The sequence below is a fragment of the Chiroxiphia lanceolata genome, chromosome 1 (assembly GCF_009829145.1).
Source record: "Chiroxiphia lanceolata isolate bChiLan1 chromosome 1, bChiLan1.pri, whole genome shotgun sequence".
NCBI lineage: Eukaryota > Metazoa > Chordata > Aves > Passeriformes > Pipridae > Chiroxiphia > Chiroxiphia lanceolata.
Window position 1 is genome coordinate 68,522,839 of NC_045637.1, and position 22,418 is coordinate 68,545,256.

General features: G+C 38.6%; 1 protein-coding gene across 4 annotated transcripts in view; it reads left to right on the forward strand.

Annotated features, from left to right (window-relative positions):
• GALNT1 (polypeptide N-acetylgalactosaminyltransferase 1) overlaps positions 1–4,525 on the forward strand; it is an 87,972-nt gene extending 83,447 nt beyond the window's left edge. For all 4 annotated transcript variants that reach the window (XM_032699057.1, XM_032699064.1, XM_032699047.1 and 1 more), the window contains 2 exons: positions 370–504; positions 2,859–4,525. In XM_032699057.1, coding sequence (XP_032554948.1) covers positions 370–504; positions 2,859–3,005 — 282 coding nt within the window. In that variant the 3' untranslated portion in view covers positions 3,006–4,525. The remainder of the gene's footprint in view (positions 1–369; positions 505–2,858) is intronic.
• The last annotated feature ends 17,893 nt before the right edge of the window (positions 4,526–22,418 follow it).

A 22,418-nucleotide genomic window follows, 5' to 3' on the forward strand; every position in this document is an offset into this window, starting at 1 on the left:
TTCTGGCTGTCAGTTGTGTGATTTGTTTTACATCTGGTTTTTTGTTCTGCTTTGTTAATGATTCTTGATGAGTTGTTTTCCAATGTACAAAGATTACCTGTGTTTGGGGATTCTCCTATTCCTGCACAGGAATAAGTCTGCAATTTAAACAATACGTTTATTTTGACTGAAGAGCTTGTTCACATGGTGTTTGTATTTGTTCCCTACAAAAAATAAATCTTTCTATACATGCTGAAGGGAACAGAATAGAAAAGAAAAAAATAGTGGGTATTAATGAAATAATGCACAAATGTTCCCCCTTTCCCTCACTCAAGGAATCTTTTGGTTGAAGGGTTTTTTTTTAATTCCTCTCATTCTTTTTCTGTCTAGGTTTTCTCATATACTGCCAATAAAGAAATTCGAACAGATGATTTGTGTTTAGATGTATCCAAACTTAATGGCCCAGTAACGATGCTCAAGTGCCACCACCTAAAAGGAAATCAGCTTTGGGAGTATGATCCAGTGGTAAGTCTTCTAATGACTTATGACAGAAAAATGAGACAACTGGGCTTTTACACAAGCCTACAGAGCAACATAATCCAGTGTGGGACCACTATTTGACAGTCAAAACAGGAAACAAAGTCAGGATTTTGTTCCCTCTGTTATTAATTCACCATGTAGTCATTCAGTGGACATGTGTATTGATTTAATTACCTGATGAGTTTTGAGGGAGCTTTTAGAAGAATATTTTGAATGTACATTTGGATCCTCTGCAGAAATATAGTCTTTTATTGTAGTGTTGTATTAGAATGAGATCAAAAATCGAAAAATATTCCAGGTATCTACTGGACCAATAAAAAATAGCACTAACAAAGTTGTGACAAATTCAGCACCTGGTGTCTTTTCTTTCACGAAGTTAAAAGGAAATACTTTTCTAACTGAAAAAAAAAAGAGCATCACAAAATTACAAAGGTGATTTTACATTTCTAATCATGGTATGTTTAAAGTATAGACGCTTAAAACAGCTTTATTTTAATAATTCTCTTTCTTGTACATAATGTTAAAATTTACTTTGAAGTTCATATGTTGAACTGCCAGATCTAGAAATCATTGCCCATCGATCCACTCATCACTAATTTGATTTGCACACTCTAAAAACAATTTTGTGATGGAGTAAAGCAGTCAAGAACTCTAACTTCATGGCTAGCTAGAAAAAGATAGTGCCCAAGCTTGTTAATTTAAAATCAGTTATTACGAAAGACAGTTGTGAGACAACTTGTGGATGAAGAATCTTGCCAATGTGTTTGTGATGGCTATTTTATAAGAAGAATTTTAGATATTTAGGTACTAAAAAGTCATTTCACTAATTAAAGAAAAAGAGGTGGGTACTTCTGACTAAATATACTTGCTATAGATTTCAGTAGCTGAGGTGTTAACAAAACCGGCAGCCTTTAAGACTAAAAGCAAATATGTATGAATGATGATTTTCTGATTAGGATAGTAGTGTGGAAGATGATGGATCTCTTCTAGGATTTCTGTACATTTTTAGCAACTGTTGATAGGAGACTGAAGAAAGCTGGAGACTGGTGGGATTAAATGTTAATTGAAAGGATTAAATCAGTCTCGGGAACCATTCATTCTTGATTTTAATGTGGTTAGTTTACCTGATTTAAGTAAATAATATGAGTAATATTACTACCCATAGTAATTCACCAAAGGGAAAGTGCTTTTTATTATATTTCTAACTTATCAATGATAAGAAAAATGCATCTTTAGACACCTAATGGCAATAGTCTCTCTTGCAATGATTGCCACAGACTTCCCCTGTGTGGATCCTCAGCCATAAATTTGATTGTATGTGTTTTTTCTCTTTATTCTGTCAATAGAAAATCTGGGAGTAATCTTCATAACTTTACTGAAAGTTGGCTAATAAAGCACAAAAATAAGTTAGAGAATACTTAAAAAGTATGCCCACCTGGTTGAGTGATTTTTTTTTTTTCTTTCTGCCTCTGTTCAACTCCCTTCTTCATTCTTCAGTGGCTGTATGACTGCAGGAGATTGATGTGCTGAGGGTTTTGATTGTTTGTTGGGCGTTTTCTCCCTTTGCTGCTTGTGTGCATAAGGCCAGCCTGTTCTGCCACTTTTCAGTCAGTCCAGTTCTGGTTGTGCTGCTGAATGAGGGAAGAAATACTGATAGTACTGCCTGTTGGTGCAATAGACAAATTGATGCACTGATAAGTATCTGTAGTACAGTGGCAGTAAATGCAACCACCAGAGATCTCTTCTCCATGACAGTAGTACTGAGGTAAATGGACTGCTCTATCGAAGATTGCATAAGTAAGATTAGTAGGTATTAGAAAAAATATATACTTATGTGAATTTCCACACACTTTTTATGAAATAACATGCTTTTTTAAAAGGGCATAGTGCTAAAAGAGCATAGAAGTGAAGTCAATTTTGTGTCCCCAACTAATTAAGAAAAAAATGTACTTGTGAATACATATTCAATGTGTTCATTCTGATCTGATAAAAGCTATTATTATAACTACTAATTGAAGTTGTGTGTCTTACCGAACTTTAATTTCTAACTCCTTGAGGATCCCTAGCTGCATAGTCCTATTTAAAGAATGGTGGATGTTGCTTGATTTAAAAGTTCAGACTGGTTTGTTTTTTCATGAAGCAATGTTTTTAGTATCTACAATGTCAAATAGCATATTTGAGTGTTTTGTATGATTGGGATCTGGAACCAGTAACCATGGGGTCTTGTCTAGTTCCTACTTGCCTGTGGAAGAGTTTTGATGGCAACTAGTAATTTTTTGATTACCTTATGCCTAGTGATTTTTTTTTTAAAGCCAATTTCTTTTTATTTTGTCTTCAAGAAATTAACCCTGTTGCATGTGAACAGTAACCAGTGCCTGGACAAAGCCACTGAAGAGGACAGCCAGGTACCCAGCATCAGAGACTGCACCGGCAGCCGCTCCCAGCAGTGGCTGCTCCGCAATGTCACCCTTCCAGAAATATTCTGAGAGGTTCTAAAGAAAAGCAAAGATTGACTGGGCTACCTCGGCTGATACTTTGGCTACACTGTTAAGTAGCAACAGAAGAAACTTCTGCTCGGCAGAATCCACAATTCGTCAGCTGTTAGAACTCCTGCAGCTTCTCAGTATCTGTGAACCAGCCTTCCTGTATAAGGATGTGAAACTACCACACATACTAGTGAAACTGTGCCCACTGATGTTTACAAGATCGAAAGAGTTTCTTCCAGCAAATAATTTAGAGACCGTTTGGACAGTGGAAGCATAATCAATGAAATAGTCTCTTTGAAGAGCTCCATATCATTTTAGTTTGCTTGCACATCAGTAACCTCTGCTGAAAGTGCTGTTGTAACGAAGAAAGTTTCAAGAATTATTTTTTCCTGGTTAGCAGCGGTAACCAGACTACTAAATATAGATCCACAAATAAATGAAAGAGAGAGCTGGAAATCAGATTCAGTAACATGAAATAAGAATTCTGTGGTTTAAAAACAAAAAGTAAACAGGGTTTAATGAAACTAAATCAGAACTATGAAAAGTACAATTTGTTATAGTGAAGTATCAAATTTATATGTAGATTTTATACCTCAGTGGGGGAAAATAACCAAGTCAAAAGGCAATTGTTTCTCTTTTACAATTGTGTGATAGTCCATAAATATTTTTTTTTCTGGTGAGTCTGAAATTATTTTGGGCGCAAACAAAATGAGCATAAGAATAAACTTAGCTCTTGAATGTCAGATCAACTTTTTTTTTTTTTTAATTTTAATTTCTTGGCTGTTGGAATTGTATCTTTTTATTACTGTCTGAAAACTGGAGGTTAACATGCTGTCTAACTTTTTTTTTCCAGACCTACCGTTTCAGTTTATACTTGGGTCAGTCAGCTTATGGACTTTCATGGCCAAACAAAAGATTTAAGTACATTTAGAAATTAAGTTAACTTGATGGAATAAGCTTAGCGCCCAGGACTTGTACTACTGTACTACAGTTTTGTTTTCATAGCAATAAATCTTTTGTTCCTTGTTTGATTTCAGTCATCAGAAAGCCAGAAGAAAAGATACATGATTTGGGGAGCAGAAGATTGGCAAAACTGCAGGTTTTCTGGAATCCTTTTTCACTTCATATTCAGATGTGCTTCATTGTCAAGTGCATATTTAGATTAGACTCTGAATTGTAATGTTGATCTGCTGCTTTTTTCTAATAAAACCTAAAGAAAAATAGCAAAATTGGCATAGTTTTTAAAGTTAACATATCCAAAAGCAATATGACTATGTCATTACATTGGTCTGCATTTTTTTAACTGAATTGCTTTGTTTTGTTAAAAAAAACAAACCTGTGTGGGCTGATCTTGAAAATGAGCCACTGACCGCTCAGAGTATACATTGAATTTTCTTTTGGAAAGAAAAATGAGATTTGCTTAATGGAGAGGATATTTTTATGATAAATGTCACTGTTTGGCCAACTGTCCTGTAAAGCAAATTAAACCTAGACTCATGCAAAAGTTGTGTGGAATTATATTTGGCTGTTGTGGCCATTTGCTATTCCTGGTTGCTGTAGTCAGTGTTATCTCCATTATTTCTGCAGCAGTACACAAGAATTTTCATACACAAAGCAGGGGAAATGTTAACAAATTGTAATATTACGTTGTTACTTTAAAAATACATGAGATGATATGGGATTAATATCAGATAGAGCATCTTAATATCTAACTATCTTTCATTGACTCCTCTGTTTGGAAATCTTATGAGATCAAAGGGGATTTATGAAAGTAATTTATCAAAAATATATTGAAGTGTGCCAAGATGACTTTAAAAAAAAAAAAGGAATGAAAATGTCTATCTTAGAGGTTATGTGAGAAGACTTATTCCTTTATTATGATCAGTGAAGAGAACAGAGTGGGTGACAGTGTAATTGATGCATTTTCTTGCTCCTCAGATACTTTGTGGTCCCTCCTACTTTTATACTGTTTCTGAAGTACAATGTGTGTTTGATAGTGTATATTAGCCACCAAAATACTGTTTTCAGTTTTCTACTGTGTGCCGGTGAATGATGACTTGGGTCATGGTTTGGATTTAATTATTTTACTTTTTTTTAAAGTTTATCTTAGCAAACTAGTACTTTTTAAGGTGCGTGTGTGTGTGATGGTGCCTAAAAGTGGGGTATCTATTACTTCAGAAACAACTTCCCAAACACAAAACACTTCCCTTTAAAAACATTGCCAGCAAAGATGCTCTAGATCAGAGTTGGTTAAGCTTTCATGAAATGAAAAGCAGGAGCATCAGAAATGCAGTGCAAGAGTCCTATAAGTTTTCAAAATTTCTTAATTTAATGTTTCAGATTTCATAGGCATAGGGCACATCACTGAACACACAAAAAGAACATATTTTCACTTTATATTTCCAACTCTTATGATTACTGTTGTGATATCCTATTAACAAAACTGAAGTGCCATGGCTTGCAAGGTTACTAAACTTGTAGGTAGGCTTCAGCGTTACTATGGTTTTACCTTTCTTAGTTCGACAAGTCATTTTATATGTTGGCCACATAAAACTACAGTAAAAATAATCACACAACTTAAATTGCATGTATCGAGTTGTCAGCTTCAGAAAGCTTGAGCAGCAGTGTGATTTCCAGCCTATATGTTACCAGTTCTTTCCTGCTGAATATGGGGGGAGGGGAGCAGCAGACCAAAGAGTGGCTGGAGCCCCAACCTGTTTGGCTCAAAACCCTGTAGCTCAGCCAGTCCCTTGGTGGGTAACTGGTGCTGGTTGAGGGGCAGTGGGCCGTGCTTAGCTTATCCACGTCTCCATGGCACACGCTCAGCAGTTGAGCTGTGTTGGTGGACAACATAGGGTTTCTACAAAGACTCCCTCTCCCTGTAGCAATGTGCATTTCAAATAATCTGTCGTATTAAGGACTTTTCAAACATGGCCACAGAACAGCTTCCCACACATGGTTATCTTATATCTTCTCTTGCCACAAATGTGGCTATCACCAGAGCTCCCTGCTGAAAGTGAGCTTCCTTAGGACTCTGTTTAGCTGTAATCTCCCAGGAGTGCTCCTCCACATAAAGGCACAGTGCTTCTATATACCGACTTTGAATAGGAATATTAGTTGACTCTATCAGTTATAGACACTCTTAATTCCTTTCCATCTAATTTGTCCTCTTGTACTGAAGTTTTTAGCTGGAATTTTTAGAACCTCTGTAGGTATTTTTATTTAACCTGTTCTGAAAAACACACCTTTGTTATGAACTTATGAATAAGTTCTAACAGAAATCCTACTCTGTTCTGCAGTGCTTCAGAACTTCTAGCTATTCAGATCAGATATAGGAGAGGAAAAAAAAAATCCACTGTTGTCTTATTTGACATTGACAGCAAATATGTGCAGAGTAAATGGGAAAAGGACCCAGTAGTTGCATTTTGAAGACAATTGGTAAACTCTCTTTTTGACCTTTTGTCTGTCCTGTGCTCAGTATATTTAGCATAAATTTCCTATGCATGCTGTAAAGGCAGTGTTCTGTTCTCCTTCGCTTCTCATTTGGCTTTGTGAAGACATTTATTGAGAAACACCAGTGCCTTTTAAATGAGTTAAAGTATATTACATATTATGGTACAAACTTCAGGTAACTACACTGTGCCAGGTCTGATTAGGTCATCTTCAGTCTGTTCAGATACTGAAAGCTGCAAAACAGTTATCTGTGTGTACATACAACTATGTTATTGTCCCAGTCAGTTTATTTCATCAGTATTAAATTAAGTTGTATTTTAGTAGCTTTATTTTTATAGTAGTTTTATATCAAGGGGCTCAGCAGTCTCTTCATTTTGTTACAGCAATGGTCCTCATCAGAGATATGCACTGTAAGAAAAAGAGAGAATCTCTGTTACAAGTTAGCAGCAAAACTAAGATGATCTTTCTAATTCTTGCTCTATTTTTTCAAGTAATGTAAAGCATTCAGAGAGATGGGCAAAATCCTGGCAGATTTATTCTGTTGTACTTCCCCTTCAAGGTAAGTAAGGAGATACAAATGTGCTTCAGAAGATTGATTGAGAAATAGTAACTAAAAGTTTTCCTTCACTGTATTAACTATTCCTCCATGCTTTTAAATGAAGAAACGTGGGAAGCATAAGTGTTACAGAGCAGATTTTGATAGCTTTAGGAGCCTTGCATCTTATCTGAAATAAGTTATAGAGATTTAGGGTAAGACAGGAATATGCAAAATTAAAAACTTGCACAGTGTCAGAGTGCTGTTTGCTCCCAGGTCAGTAAGAACATTTCTTACAGTCACCTAAAAGCAAATAGTTCTCACATTTACATCTTACTCTAAACACTAATAATTGAGAATTGTTCAGTTAAGCGTAGTTGTGATGTGTGATGATTGTACACATTGCATACAGTCCTTTTTCTGTAGTAAGATTTTAATGCAGAAAACAAAATTGACCCATAACAAATAGATTATTTAAAGACCAGAAGTTATGATGTTGAGACGAAAACTAATTTACTGTATTGTTCTCTTGTTTTCCTTTTGAATCTTGGAGAATGTTTTTGTAGCATTCTGCTTGCATTTCGTGCAGTGTCAACTGATCCTTACCATTTAGCTATGTGATGCTACTCCATAACAGAGTCAAACTCTGAGATGAAAACAAACTGCTGTTTCTGACAATAAACCAAGTAATTGTCACAACACTGGTTCAGGGCATAGATAGTAACCTGCCTCTGAAACAGTCACTATGGGTTTCCTTGCCTCTGAAGCAACTAGTAAGACACACAGAAGAACTTTCTTTCATTCAGTTTTAAATGCATCTTCTTTCTTTCTTTCAGTAGATGAATGTCATTAGGAGTTCTCTTATAACCTTGATGTTGTTCATACTTTGTATTCATCAGAAAATCTTTTTGGCCTCACCTCTTGTTAAGTCCTGTCTCATTTTTATCACCTTTCTTTGAGTCTTTTTTGGTTTATTTTCAAATATTGGATTATGGTGTTTATGATAGTGATGAGGTCATCTGTATTGCCATTATAGATGGGCATTATTTCTGTGTTATCCATTATGCATTCTAATAGTGCATTAAGTAAATGTTTTCAGGAACATTTAACTTATAATACAGGACTGTAGAAGTGACTCTCTGTTCTATTTTGCATTAAGTCGAATTTGTAGATTTTTGCTTTCTTTGAATGTATGCTGTTTAATCACCTAGCTTTGGTTGTTTTGCTGTCTTAAATAACTTGGGACTTTTTTCTCAGCACTTAATGATACTGGTTCAGTCACAAGTTTTGGACATTCCCACTTCTGCTTTTCTCTTGGGTTGGAACACACCTCTGCAGGTCATCTGGTCCAAACCCTGTAAAAGCAGGGCTGACTTCAAAGTTAGATCAAGTTGCTCAGGGCCTTCTCCAGTCAGCTTCTCAGTATCTTGAAGGATACAAACTTCTGGCCAACCTGTTTGTGTCTGACACCTCTCATGGTGAAGAGTACCTCACCTTTCCCCCCATTATCTAATCAGAATTTCTTCTCCTGCAACTTGTCTGTGTCTTTCACTGTGCATTTCAAAGTTAATCATAAATCTTTACTTGGTAGATGCTGTCTGCTATGTCATTTCCCTGTTTCTGGGAATATAACTAGTTGGCCATGTACAGTTTATATACTGCAAGTGAACTGCTAATAAGGTTCTGAACTGCTAAGGAGGTTAAACCAGTGTTTTAAGAGACTTCACCACTGCTTCCTCTAAATTCTAGAAATATGCCTTTCCTACAAACTTAACTTCGGCAAAGAGAGGCACCTATCCTGTGAAGTGGTCCAAGAAAAGCTGTTGGGTCTATGTCCAGCCCACAGGAAGTGGGAAGGAAGCCCAGCCTTTATTGCTGTGGCAACTTCAGTACTGGAAATATTCAGACCAAAGAATTTGAGAATAAGTTTTGTAGTTGCCTTGGCTGCACGATGAGTAGCTATGGATTCTTTCGGAGTAGAAACCTTATTTCAAGTTCAGTGAAAACAGGAAGAATTTTCTAGCTGCTGTTTTCTATCCTGGTTTTGATGTACATGAGTTCATTAATTAGGGTATCCGAGTCTCTAATGGATCCTTTTGGTCTGAAAATGTTTTCAGGTAGCTAACCAGATTAGCCAAATGGCAGCTTCAGATCTATGCCAGATAGATAGATACAGCTCCAGTGACCAATTCTGTTGGGAAGTGTTCTAGGATCCCGGGTTATAACAGCTGTCACTATAGATGATCACTGTAATATGGTAAGTGATGGCTTGTTGCATGCCGATGACCCTTTGCTTGCACTTTCCCCTGTACTCTTGAGTCAGGGAAGTGCTGGGAGTGGAAAGTGTCATTTGCATTACCCCGGAGTAAAGAACCTCTCCCCATATGAAATGATGAAAGAAATGTATGCTTGAGGCAGTGAGATCAAGTTGCACATATAATTCCATATAAATGTGGCTGTACTTATATGGTGAATGAACTGGAAACAAATCTCAATCCCCAAATCCTCTCTCACATTCCCAGATGCTGAAAACCATAGAAACCAGCTCTGCATTATCCATACTTAAGGTTTGTTTGAATGTAGTAGCTGTCAGAATTACCCTTTGTAGTCAAAGCTAATCATTATTCTAATTTGGCCTGAGTGGTTTGTGGTCTTGAATGTAAATTACTAAAAGAAAAAGCAGAGAATTATTCAATTATAAATTGTGCATGTGTACGTATTTACGTGAAGTAGTTTAGACAAAGTGCATTAAACCACTTCAATTAGAACTGAAACTCAACCCTACAACAGGCTGTTTTACTCCTGTGTTATCTGTTATAGGCATGTTTAGCCCTACCTGTCATGTTTGGTACATATATTGGTCACTGCCACCTCAACCCTGCTCAGCTGGGTCCCAGGTGCGATGAAACGCTGCATTGTTCTTGTTCCTTTTCAAGGCTCTGGACTGCCAGGAGGCATTGTGTGCTCTTTCCACTTTGTGTTGTGCCTTTGCCTTGGAAAGTGCATTTCAACCCTATGAAACAGTGCTGAAATACGTCTCAATGGAAATTGTATCTTCTAAGTTGTGGCTTTGGTAGAAACCGGACCCATAAGGTCTGTTTTTTTCCGGCTACAGACTTGCCAGAGGTTGGGTCTCCTGGATATGTCAAGATCAGTTGCCTAAGACATGCTTTGTTCCTCTGACACTTCAGTCCAATTGGATCAATGATAATCCAGCCTTATGAATGCTTCAGAGGCCATTTGAGTATAATCCATTTACTCTGTTAGTTCCCGCAGTTGGATTTATAACAAATGTTGGAGTGATCTTAAATAATAACTGGCATCGTTAAAAGAAATTGTTTTCTTCAGGTTCCCAAAAATCCCACCCCCAACACTTTGTCAGCAAAGAAGGGATTTTTTGCCTTTTTCAGGCCAGTTGAAGAGATGACTCTTCAACTATGCTCAGGCATAGGCATTTTAGAGCTACTGGCTCACTCCAGTTCAGCCACCTGCCTGTGAGCACCTCTGCCTCTACCAGCATGGTGCTACCACTGTGCAACACGGACATCATGAACAGGTCATATTCACAGTAAACAGGCAATGCCTTTTGCATGGTGTTTCATCAGTGTCTGATGGGTTGTTACATGCAGCTGACAACATAACCACCTGGTGTAATATCCCCAACACAATGGAATTTTGTGTTTAGTGTAGCAGCAGTTGACTACTGCTATATTGCTGTATTGAGCCTCAGATTTTCTTCTGACTCATTTACTATATGCTCTGAATATTCTATTTCAAGTCCCCTTATCTCCTGTAGGAAATACCAGAGGAATATGTAATGGACTTTCTTCCAGACATGGGGCTATTTGAGTCTGCCCATTAACTGTGTATTTGACTTGGACATCAACAAGACACATTAATTGTTCTCATCCTGTCAGTGATGTGTGGGAAATTAAAAAATATGTCCATTAGATGTGATTCTGGCCTGTAGGACTGGAAAGACTGATGTACAGTTTTCTTTCATTTTTCAAAGAGATGACAGAACTAGAGTCATAGTAATGATGGTAATGTGGTAATAATGTGGTTTGGTGGGGACTGTGATAGTGGGAATACTTTTATCACTCTCTCAAAGCTGTTCAGTGATGCTGTCCGTTCTTCCAGACCTATTGATGGAGAAATGTGGAGCACTGTGCAAAAGAGGTTTATGCTTGATCTCAGGCACGAGTGTGTGAGACAGCTCCTTTAGGAGCATCTCTACTGCCTTGCAGTAGCAAAAAGGTTTACACAGCGTATACCTATGTATGTTTTTTAGTGTGTTGTTTTTACAATCCTTAATATTGCTGATTAGAGCAGTAGGAACTGGAGGAGACTGATTTTTTCCTTCAGTTTTGTGGACGTCATAATGTAAGGAGTTTTGGTTTTGTTTTGTGGGTTTGGCTTTTTTTGTATATTGTCCTTTGCTGTGTTCACATTCCATGATGTTACTGATACATAAGGAAGTTAGTTGAATCCTATGCATCCCCTGATGGAACTTGTCTGAATGTGTCTGTAAGAAGGATAAATTCTACCAGAGGCATAGAACATATAATACATTTGTGGATAGCAACTCCCCTGCCCTACACCAACCTTTACACAAGGTTTTTTTGAGATACGGTAGTTCAGCATAAATTTCTTCCTGTAGTAATCTGAGGTCCACTCTAATTGTTACATAAAGCTACCTGTTCTTTTTCATTAAACCATGCCCCTCAAAACCTGTGCTTCGTAGTATTACCATAGACACCTTTGCATATAGTTAATGGTGTGAGGTTGTTTAGACAAGTCTACCTAATGTTGTCTGTACTATTAGTTGACAAAGCCAGGGGAACAATCACCTTGGTGTATACACCATGTCTTCCTCCTCCATTGCAAAGTTCTTCACTGCAGTTATATTATTACCAGGGTTATACCGAGTTCTTACTGCCACTTCTCAAGCAGATGATGTCAGGACCTAGGGCTAAATTAGCATCAATAAGGTGTTTGTGAAAAGCAGCCCTCAGACAAGTAGTTATCGATGTGTTGGGCACTTCATGTTAACTCTATAGGTGACTCCATACAGCTTTCTTTTGATAATAGAGCAGTTTAAAACCCACAACTGTAATTAATCCATATGTGTGTGCTCATTTTCCTCCCTCCTTTCCCATTCCATAAGAGTCTTTAAAATTTATGCATAAGAAGGAACTTAGATGGTGCTAGGAACAACTGCACCCGAAATATGAGGAGTAGAAGTATCCCACCATGGATGCTAGAAATAAAGAATTATGGTATACATACAACCAAGATGCAAATGTTCAAGCAGACTGCAACTTGAAGAAATCCAGTTAGAGGTAATCTCACAGTATGCAAACTTTTGTATGATTTTTTTAAACTGATGAAGCGAGCTTTGACTTTTGACTGTCTTGATTATTCAGAGCATGAAGCTTATTGAAAGCTAAGCTGTTGCAAAAGGCTAATGAAGTGATTTTTCCTGTATCCTGTGGATGTAGCTTGATGACTGTAAAGTTCAGCTCAATTTTTTTAGGATGTGCCTGGACTAGGAATGTTAACTAGCTAAAATAGATTTAATACAGCTGTATATAATCACAGAGAGAAGAAATAGAAGCTCATATTCTACCTGATAGTGTTTGGATTAAAAGGCAGTGGGATAAATGTGACTTAGACAGATTTGTTCCTTGCTGGCACAGGAAAAAAATAAAAAAGGGGGAAATAAAAAATAAATAAAGAATAATTTAAAAAAAAATAAAACAACCACAAAACAAAACAAAAAAACCCCACACACGCCAGCCCTGCTAGTCACCATATTATGTTTTAATTTTTTGCAGTTACAGGGATAGTAAAAAAACCTCAATGAACAATTGAATATGTTGCTTTTTTTGATTTCCTCAAATATTAATTTCTAATGCTTTTCTACTTACTGAAATCAGAAATTTTTTCTCGTGTGAAGTCCAAGTTAGTGTATCTTCTTAGCCAGTTTTTGCTGTCTCTGCAACCACTCTAAATGAGAAATACTTTGGGTCAGCACAGGGGCAAGTTATACTTTCCCAGGAGCCGTTTTGTTGGTTCAAGTAGTTTGCAATAGATACATATAGCTGAGTCCTAGGAAAAAACAAATTATTTTTCTTTTAAGTTAGAAGAGCCAAATATTGTATCTGATCACTAATGGAAAAGGAGATGTCTTCACAAGTTTGAGCTAAACTTAAACCATTATTTTACAATCCTTTCTCTGAAACAAGTGACTGAGCTCAAGCTCATATGCTTCTTAACCAACTAATGCCTGTCACCTCTGTGAGAAACTTCCCAGCCAGTGAGAAAGGCCAGTTCTGCATGTTGCTACTGCAGATGCTCAGGGAACTTTTGCTTTGGGCTGCAGCTGCAGAGCACAGCCCAGGAACCTGGTCTGCTCAGTTTTGTGGTAGGCACAGAGACAAGTTATAGAGAGACAAGAGCAGAGGTCTGTTAAAACATGATGACAACTGCAGATGAATATGAAACATTGTGAACTGAAGAGGCATCATGCTGAAGATTTGCTCATCATAACTCCTTGTCACTTGCATGGCATCACTTATGTCTGCTTCACAGGAGGGATTTGTGGACATCCTGAAAGAGGTGGGCGTGCTGAGACTGGGGAAGTGTCTTTCTAATTGTCAAAGCAGCACCAGACCCAGGACTGGAATTTTGGTAACAGAGACTTTCACCAAAGCACAGGAGTGATGGTTGTGTCAGAATGGCCACTGCAGTTGCTCCATACCCTGTTCAATTTTCGTTTGCAAAAGGCATAGCCCGCAACAGCCATCCTCCTCTTCTCATTGGAAAGATTGTGCTTGTCTTTTTCTCCCTTTTTTGCATGTGTAGAATAGGGTTATTTTTAAAGAGAAGGAAGCTTTGCTTAACAGTCAAAGGATAAACAGTGGTTAGATTCCCTTTTTGTGGAAAAGGGAGGGTGCAGGTATGGTGAAGCAGAGAATCTTAAGATAGTCTGTTTAGACTTAAATGTCTCCTGCAAATTGTACAGAAAGCCCCGCTAGTCAGGATTCTGCAGCTGTCAGCATAAGTATCTAGTTCATGGGAAGCAAAAAAATAATACATAAAGTAATGTTTTAAAGAAATAAAAAACCCCAACACTCCTGTGGCTGAGTATTTTGAAAGCTTTATCCTTAAGGAATAATACAGAACACATCATTTTGCAAAGAACTGGCAGAGTATTTTGATGATGACAGCTAAAAGAGCTCGTTTTTTCCTTTTTGGGGGCCTATTCCCCTTTTCTTGACATTACAATGTGTATTCACTTTTTCCTTTTCCCCTTGTATTGAAGGCCAAAAATGTAACTCTGTGCTTACATCAGAGGTGTAATCCTAGGGCAGAGCAGGAGGCAAGCAGCTGTGGTGTCTTGCTGTTCTTGCGTTGATCTGTGCTTTCCTCGGTTGTAATTATTCTCACAATTCTGCCTCCTTTTTCCACTGTTACAGGCAGTCACTTCATGTGGCTTTTCCCTCACTAAATCAGAGCAACCACCCATCTTTCTCTTTCTGAACTCAAACCAGGGACCAAAGACACCATCAAATTTCAAAACCTTCTCTTCACAGAGTGTGTCCCACTGACATGTCCTCTCTGCTTTCCCTCCCTGATGCAAAAATATCATATATTTAGAGTCAGAGTCCCTCTGAGAGGGGAGCTCCATATCCGTGGTTTCATTTAACTACCTCTCTGACTGAATCACTGTGGCAGACACAGTTAAGGCATGGCCAGCACTGGGTCTGGGCTGCTGTGGCTGCCACTGGCCACCAGGCTCCTGCTGTCCTTGCCACCATCCTTAAGTGATGGGCTTTGCCACGGATCACTTGACTGCATGAATGGAATCTGTTGCACCTAGCCATAAGTTGCAACGCTTTTCAAAGTGGCAACTTAAAGCTGTGGCAGAGACAAAATTGATTGATGCCATAATTGGTTCCAGATGGTTTATAAACTGCCTGTGAGCATTTTGATTTTTGACAATGTTTTAAAAGTGTAAAAACAAAACAGAAAAAAGGTGCTGCTTTGGTTTGGTGCTAGAAGGGTATTAGGGATCTTGCCAGTGGCTGTCAGCCATCAGCATAGTTTTTTGTCCAGCTAGTAGTACCTATGAAAAGCTAACTTAAAATCAGGGAACATGAAGCAGCCAAAATGACATCTCTTTAGATAGCAATCTCCTCACTTCTGAGTTGAATTTTGAGTTTCTCCAAAGATGTGCAGCTTTTCTTTTTTCCTCTAAATAATGAAAACCTTTCAGAAAATTTCTGGACACTGCAAGCAAAATCTTTTGTGTAGCAGCAAGGTATCAAGTCTTAGAGAAAACCATTAAACAATTGTTTGAGACAGATTTGAAATGTTTGTATTGGACTACTTTTTGGCACCCCCTTTATTTTTTCTTAAAACCAGGAGCATCAGTTACTATGAGTACAACTGTGCAAGGCCACAGGCAGCTGTAAAATCATATGAAAGAAATTAAAACCTCTTTCCTGTGCCTAATAATGCTGTAAGTTCTGTGATCTGAAATTTTAGGAACTTGTAGTGTTAGCAGAAATAACCAGCTGTCCTGTCAAACTTTGTCATAGCTGGCTTAAAATGCAGGAATTACCCCTGTCCAAAGTATTCCACTCTGGGGTCTTTCCAAAAGGCTGAGGAATACAAATCTTTCATGCTTGTATCAAACAGCTTTCCAGGTGTGACTGAAAGTATTTGCAGCTGCACATGTAAACCCAACCTGCTATTGGCACCACGTTTTGATTCAGTACTTAATGGTTAAAATTTTCAAGACAATTATGTGTGATTTTTATTTAGTTTGTAGATTTGGATTTGACAGATAGCAAGTGCCCTAATTTAAGAAGCAAAGGTGGCTTCAGTTATTAATTTGCACTGCTGATAAATGATCTCTCCTGTGCTTGACTGGCTAAGTAAATTGAAAGTACCTGTCTTAGTGCTTTTCTTTTTTCTTGTTTGTTTTTTTTTTTCTTTTTTTTTTTTTTCAGATGAGGAAACTACAACTTTCCTGTGATTTAAAAAATCTAATCTGCTTTTTTGTTTTCAGCTTAGCTACATAGGGCTTAACTTCAGTCCTGAAGGTCAGTGTGTGTACAGGTATTGTGCTTTAACCCTCAGCCTTGTTTGCTTTAAAACTAAGTAAGACGTTTACAGAATCTTCTCGTATTTCCACCTTGGGTTTTAGGATGAAAATAATGGTGGTTCCAGGGAATTTTCCTTTCTGTGCTTATAGTTTACTGTACTTCAAGAAAGGACCTAGAACTGAATTGAACTTTCATATCACTCAGCTGAAGAAAGCAAGTAAATTTTAAATTTTTTTCCAATAAACTGAGAATGCTAAAAAGAGAGAGGAGAGAATTTGAATAAAATAGCATGGTCTGCTTTTAACTTGGAAATAACAATGCTGCTCTGAACCTGTAAGTGAAGGCTAAAGAAAACCCGCAGAAGAGGACATTGGTTTTCTACTGTGACATAACAGAGCTCCTTTCCTGATGCATGACTCTACCAAAGAAGTTTCTCTGGGCTACAAATGTCATCCTCTGGCAACTGCACCATGTGCCAAAGAGTTAAGCTGGAGAAACTGCTTCAGACCACGAATCTGTCTTTTTTTAAACTTCTTTCAGACATTTATGGAAAGTTCCTGAGCTGAGTTTAGATGACACCAGAGTTCAAAAGAGAAAACTGATGGGGGAAGGTGCTGAGTATGTGGCAGTGCATCAGACTCCAGCATGTTTGGTGCTGAGCCGAGCAGCACAGATTTTTAGTCTTCATACTTCCACTTCCTTGACAGTGGATGTGTGAATTTAATGTGCTAGCTATGGTTTAAGTAGGTTGTTTAAAATAATTACATTTCAGAGGCCATTACTCAGTATTTTTTACTCTTGTTCGTGTCATGTAATAGTCATCATCTGTTTGAAATTAAGGCTTCATGTGGAAATAATCCAGAGTGCAATGGCTGTGTTCTTCTTTGAATGTATTTCTGTTATTTCTTATACATTTAGTTGTGACTGAAAAGAAAAAGGGAGAGATTACAGTAGTATTTGGGGTATTTCAGTCTCGGGAGCCTCTCATAGCATAGCTAACTTCCTCCTGAAAGCCTGACCACCTGCTACCAAATAAACTTGCTTTGTTGTTCCTCTATTTAAGTAGCGCTTTCAGTAGACTTTTCGTTCATCTATTTGCATTGTGCTGATACCAGTAGTTTGCTTCTTGTGAGCCTCCTGAGCTCTGTCAGGCAACACTTCCATCAGACTGTGGATGGTTTTGCATGAGGGGTTTGGCAGAGGAGTATGTGAGTGTTGTGTCCTAATAGGCAGGATGTGTTAGCTGGCCCTCTTCTCCCTCCTTGCCCTATCTTCTGTCTTTTCTTATAAGGAAGAAAACATTGCACAACACAAAGGTAAAGTGTAAGCAAAATAATTGTCTCGTGGCTTTGAAGGAGGGGTGCGTAGGCTGCTGAGTATTGTGGCCCTCACAACACATCCATCTTTTCCCATCTAAACCCAACTTCACAGACTGCTGCAGTACAATAGGAGCTCCTAGGCTTGCACCTGGTTTTACTATTGGTGTTCACATAAGTTGCAAGTTGCTTCACGTGGCTGCCTGGACTTGCAACTGAAACATCCTTATCTGTTTATTGTAACACTCCCAAGGCGCTTGTTTAATCATCTTGGGGATGATTAAGGCCTGGGGCCTTTTTGGGAAGCAGGAGTTCGGTCCTCATCCTCTCTTGGCACCCTTCTGCCCTGAAACTGAGGTTTGCTGTTATCTCTCAATGCACATTCCTCTGAGTGGCAAGCTGGTGAGATGACTGCTGTCCTAAGTCCCTGGTGTCCCCAGCAGATGTAGGTTTGTGTTGCAGAAAGTGGAGGTGGCACTTAGAACCAAATATTGTAGAGCTTTCTGTGAAGATTTATCTACCTCTTATATATCCATAAAAAGCTATCCCCTCTGATACCAGCTTTCAGCATCACAGCCACCCACTTTTTGACACAAAAACACTTTGTGTACCAGAAACCTGTGTTATATTGTAGATCCACTTTAAATTTAGATTTGTGCTAAACACGCTTTAGCCTAACGTCCGTTGTCAGTTGCTGCTTCATTATTTAATCAGTTCCTGTGTTACGAAACTTGCTTTGGTTTGTGTTTGGCTTTTTCCTGAGGTGTCAGTCATCATTGTTTATACTTCCTGATATTTTTAACCAAATCAAGCATTCATTCTAGAAGGAAAGTATTTGGAGGGTGAAGCTTTGTAAGATGTAGTTTTGTAGTTGTCCTAACCAGGTCTTCAGGTTTTATATATTTAAACGCTTGAGTTTTTGCTTCCGTGCTGAAGCAATGAGTGATTATTCCCATCTTTTATCTAGTAAAGATAAAATACTGTTTTCCTAAGCACTGCTACAAATATTTTCTTCTTCATTAATATCGATGGTGGTTCAATCAGCACCATCAAGTTTCCTTTCTCCTTTTACAGGACAGGCTCTTCACAATAAACCCTGAACTCCCTGACAAAATTTCAGTGCCTAGAAGTTCTTTTTCCATTTAATACTGTTTCTGGCAACTGACTTGTAACTGTGTAATGGTGTCCAATTGAAAATTAATAATCTCATTTGCTTTTCAGAGTGCTTTGCAGCAGGCTGTGGACAGATTGTCAGTTCCCCTTAGTTAGCAATGCTTGAGGTGATCATTTATGTCCACTGTGTGTTTGCCAAAAAATATGGCAATCCATTGCATGCTTGCTTTTTTTTCCCCTCCCTTTATATATTAATATTGTCTTGACCTGTGGAGCTTAGCACAGTTTGCTTAACGGGTTTAAAGCTCAGCATGGCTTCCTGCTGCAGGATTTTGGAGGCAGACAGTCCTGATTGCAGCATCAGAGTCTGAGCTTCAGGTTGTGTGCAATCTGCAGAAATTGAATTGATTTATCCAGGGATAAGTACAGGTCTCCTGGTAGTCTCCCTAGGGCTGCTGTTTTGGGCTCCCACTGCAGTTTGGGAGTCTTCCACTGCAGATATCTTTTCTGGCCCTGACAGTGTCAGGGAGACTGGTCAAAATCATTCCTGGATCAATCACAAACTCAAAACTGTGTTGTACTGCTCATCTCATCCTGGACCCTTCCTATTACTTTTCTCTGCCTGATGTGTCTGGCAGCTGCTAATTATACCATGTACATCGCTTTGCCAAATGACCAAGGTCCTCTTCTTTATCGTTAGCAAGTTTTCACTTTATTGGGATTAAATACCACTTAAATATTTACATTCCAGAGTGTTTCTATGTACTCAATACCATAACATTCAATTCTTTCATTCTTCCAGGTGTGAGTAAACCCAAACTATTCTTTCCATCAGTTCTTCTTGGGATCTGATGTTTGAGAACTGCATGGGGCAGAAGGTGCTTGAATATGTGCCATCAGTGCCTGGTGAGCTGGTCCCGGGGCACCCAAGTACCTGGAAATGCTTTTCTGCTTGATGGACCCCTTTACTCAAATCAGGCCTCTAGCAGCCAAACCACCTGCTTGTGGACTCACACCCCCCTTCTGGCCACTGTACGTGCATGGGTTCAGCTGCTAATTTTTGAGAGGAATATCATGGAAACTGTATTTATTTTCCAAGTTCCAAACCCGTTTTTGTGTGCAATAAAGCATAACAAGTAGTTACAGTGGAAAATAGCTGGAGAACCCTTTTTTAGTATAAGCTGCTGTATGAATATTAAATATGCCTATACGCATGTATAAAAATAAGATATATTAATGTGTGTCTATATGGTATCTTTGGTGAGGTATTTTACAGAGGGATTAGAGTCATGAGGACCATGTTTTACAGTTAGAAAAAGACAACTGAATCACTGTCCATATTTATTGATGGAAATTTTATGCTGGTAAGTAAAGTTACTTTGAGGGTGTAGATAAATGCCCTACAAAATGAAACATATCCAAATAGGCAAACTGCTGTGTATTGATGCATTTAGGTGCAGTCTTTGTTAGTCCACTTGTATATGTTCCTCCGATTTATTAGGCACCTTCCTGTTAAGTTGCTGTTCCATGCACATGCACACAAGCAGGCTGAGCATAATCTCTTTGTCATTTACTTTGCTAATTTGCTGTTCATCAATGCTCTGTGTGTAGTTGATTCATCTGTAGAGTTCAGCAGTGGCATTTTATGCGTTTAGCAAAGTGAGGTGCATTGTTTTGAAGAGCCAGCTGTCTGCTGGCCTAGCTATGACCTGCACTGCGTGCTGCAGGGTCCAACTGGGCAGCAAGGCAGCAGCCAGGCCAGGGAGAAAACAGCCCTCTGCTTGGGGGCTGGGGTGCTTTTCCTGTCAACCTCTGTCTTGCAGCACCTGAAACTCACCCACCACAGACCTTTATCTCTGGGAGTGTATTTATCCACCAAGCTTGAATAGGATATTTTTGTCTGGCCAGGTAGATCTAAGTTTTTACAAGAAGATAATGGATTAATAAATTTTGGGTTATGGTACCTGAGGAATTGAAGGTAGGAACTTAATTTCTCAAAGTTTGGGTTAGGACAGTGAAATATCAGCGAGGAGCTCCAAAAGATCAACACTGTTTGGAGAGGAAGGCTGTGCCTGTATTTTCCATAGAGACACTGAGGGGGAAAAAAGCTGAAGGAGATTGTTGGGTTCTCTGGGGTCTAGCAACAAGAAAGAATTCTATAGGTGAGCAGACTTATTTGCAGCATTAAAGCCTTATTTGTGTTCCCTGAGCTTCATTTCAGGTTGTACACAACTTTCAGTAAAGGAATTGCCTTACCATGGGATAAATATGGTCTTATGGCAATCTCTCTAGGTAGTCCCTGTCAATAAACACCTCCTTGCTTTGATACTCTTCTCTCTGCCCTTGTTGTCCTTCTCCACACTGTGGCATTTGCAGCTGCTAACATGCAACTGATTTGTTGGGGGGATATAAGAAGCCAAGAAGTTGGGAGCACCCTGGAAAGAAGGCAGAGTCAGCAGGCCTTACAGTTTGCTTGTCTTGGACCTCATAACACATTTTGTTTTCTCTGTTTCTGTGGCACAAATGCCAAGTCAGGAATGGTGTTAAAACTTTCTCGGGACCATAAATGGTCCTTAAAAATCAGAAAAGCAAAATTCTGGATTTTGATTTGATATTTTGTTTTGATATTAGTTTCTCAGTGTTTGTTCTCTTTTTGTACGTTTTTAAGTTCAGATGTTTCCCGGTTTGAACTGAAATCACACCTTTCCTTTGCTGCCTTTCCTGACTGGTTACATCAGTATCGCAACCTCAGAAGTCACACTGCCCACTGAGGTAAGCGCTAGACCTGGATGGCCTTTTCCTCCTTATTGTGCCCTGAAGGCCTGGAGCTGCAGTTTCTTCTGGTTACATGCCAGAGGCAAGTGCACTTGTCATACATCGCATTGCTTTTTTGGGGGGGTTGTTGCCAGGGCTCAGCAAAAAGACTTCCAGCTGAAGGAAAGCTACTGGGGGCAAAATTAAGATGAGAAAATCAACTGGTGTCTTCAATACTGTGTGATTGCAGGAATGTGTAAAGAGGAAGAATCTTTAATTAAAAGCTTTCAGACGTTGTAATGAAATCAGGTGTCTAATCCTAGAGGTAGAGCTTCTTTTAACTAGATAAGGCATACTGACCTCACATGAAGAGAAAATCAGTTGAAAATCAGCTCTGGTTTCACATTGAATGAAGGTGTCCAGAGATGGAAGGGGTTTGAATATAACAACACTCAAAGTTACCAGTAGTTTTTTGAAAGTGCAGTCATATTATTAAAGCACAGTTTGGGTTATATTGCCTCCATCAAGGCAAAGTCCAGGTGTAGGAGTATATGCTTGTCAATACATGTCAGCAGGTGAAGCAGGTGATTGTCTCAAATGTACATTATCTGCTTTGTGCAGACTTGGATGGATGGATGGATGTGCATTTCTGTTTAGCTAATGCGCAGCCCCCACATTTTCTTTCCTTTCCTCCTCACTAAACAACCTCTATGAAACTAATTTTTGTTATTTGAATGTTAGCAACAGTAAGTTATAGGTGGAAAAAAAAAAAAAAGTTGTTTCTTTGTCCATTTTTCTTTTTGTCCTGCTTTATCAGGCCTTAATCTGCAATTTGCAAAGTCTTCATGCTGGCCTGGATGTTCCTTCACTTGACTGGAAATGCCTATTGCTATAGGCTGCCTAGTATTTGGGCAAGTTCTTCAGAGGGGAAAGGGTATAAAAAGGGAAAGGAAGTTTAACAAACTGGGAAAAAGTGCCTGTAGGAATAGGAAAAAAGGCAGACATATAAGGAGCAGGTATAGTGCCATACTTTGAGTTCAGTTTTGTTTAAACAGGCTAGATTTTTAGTTCACATTTCCTGAACCAGTAATGTGCAGCACACATCCACATATCACATGGGTATCCT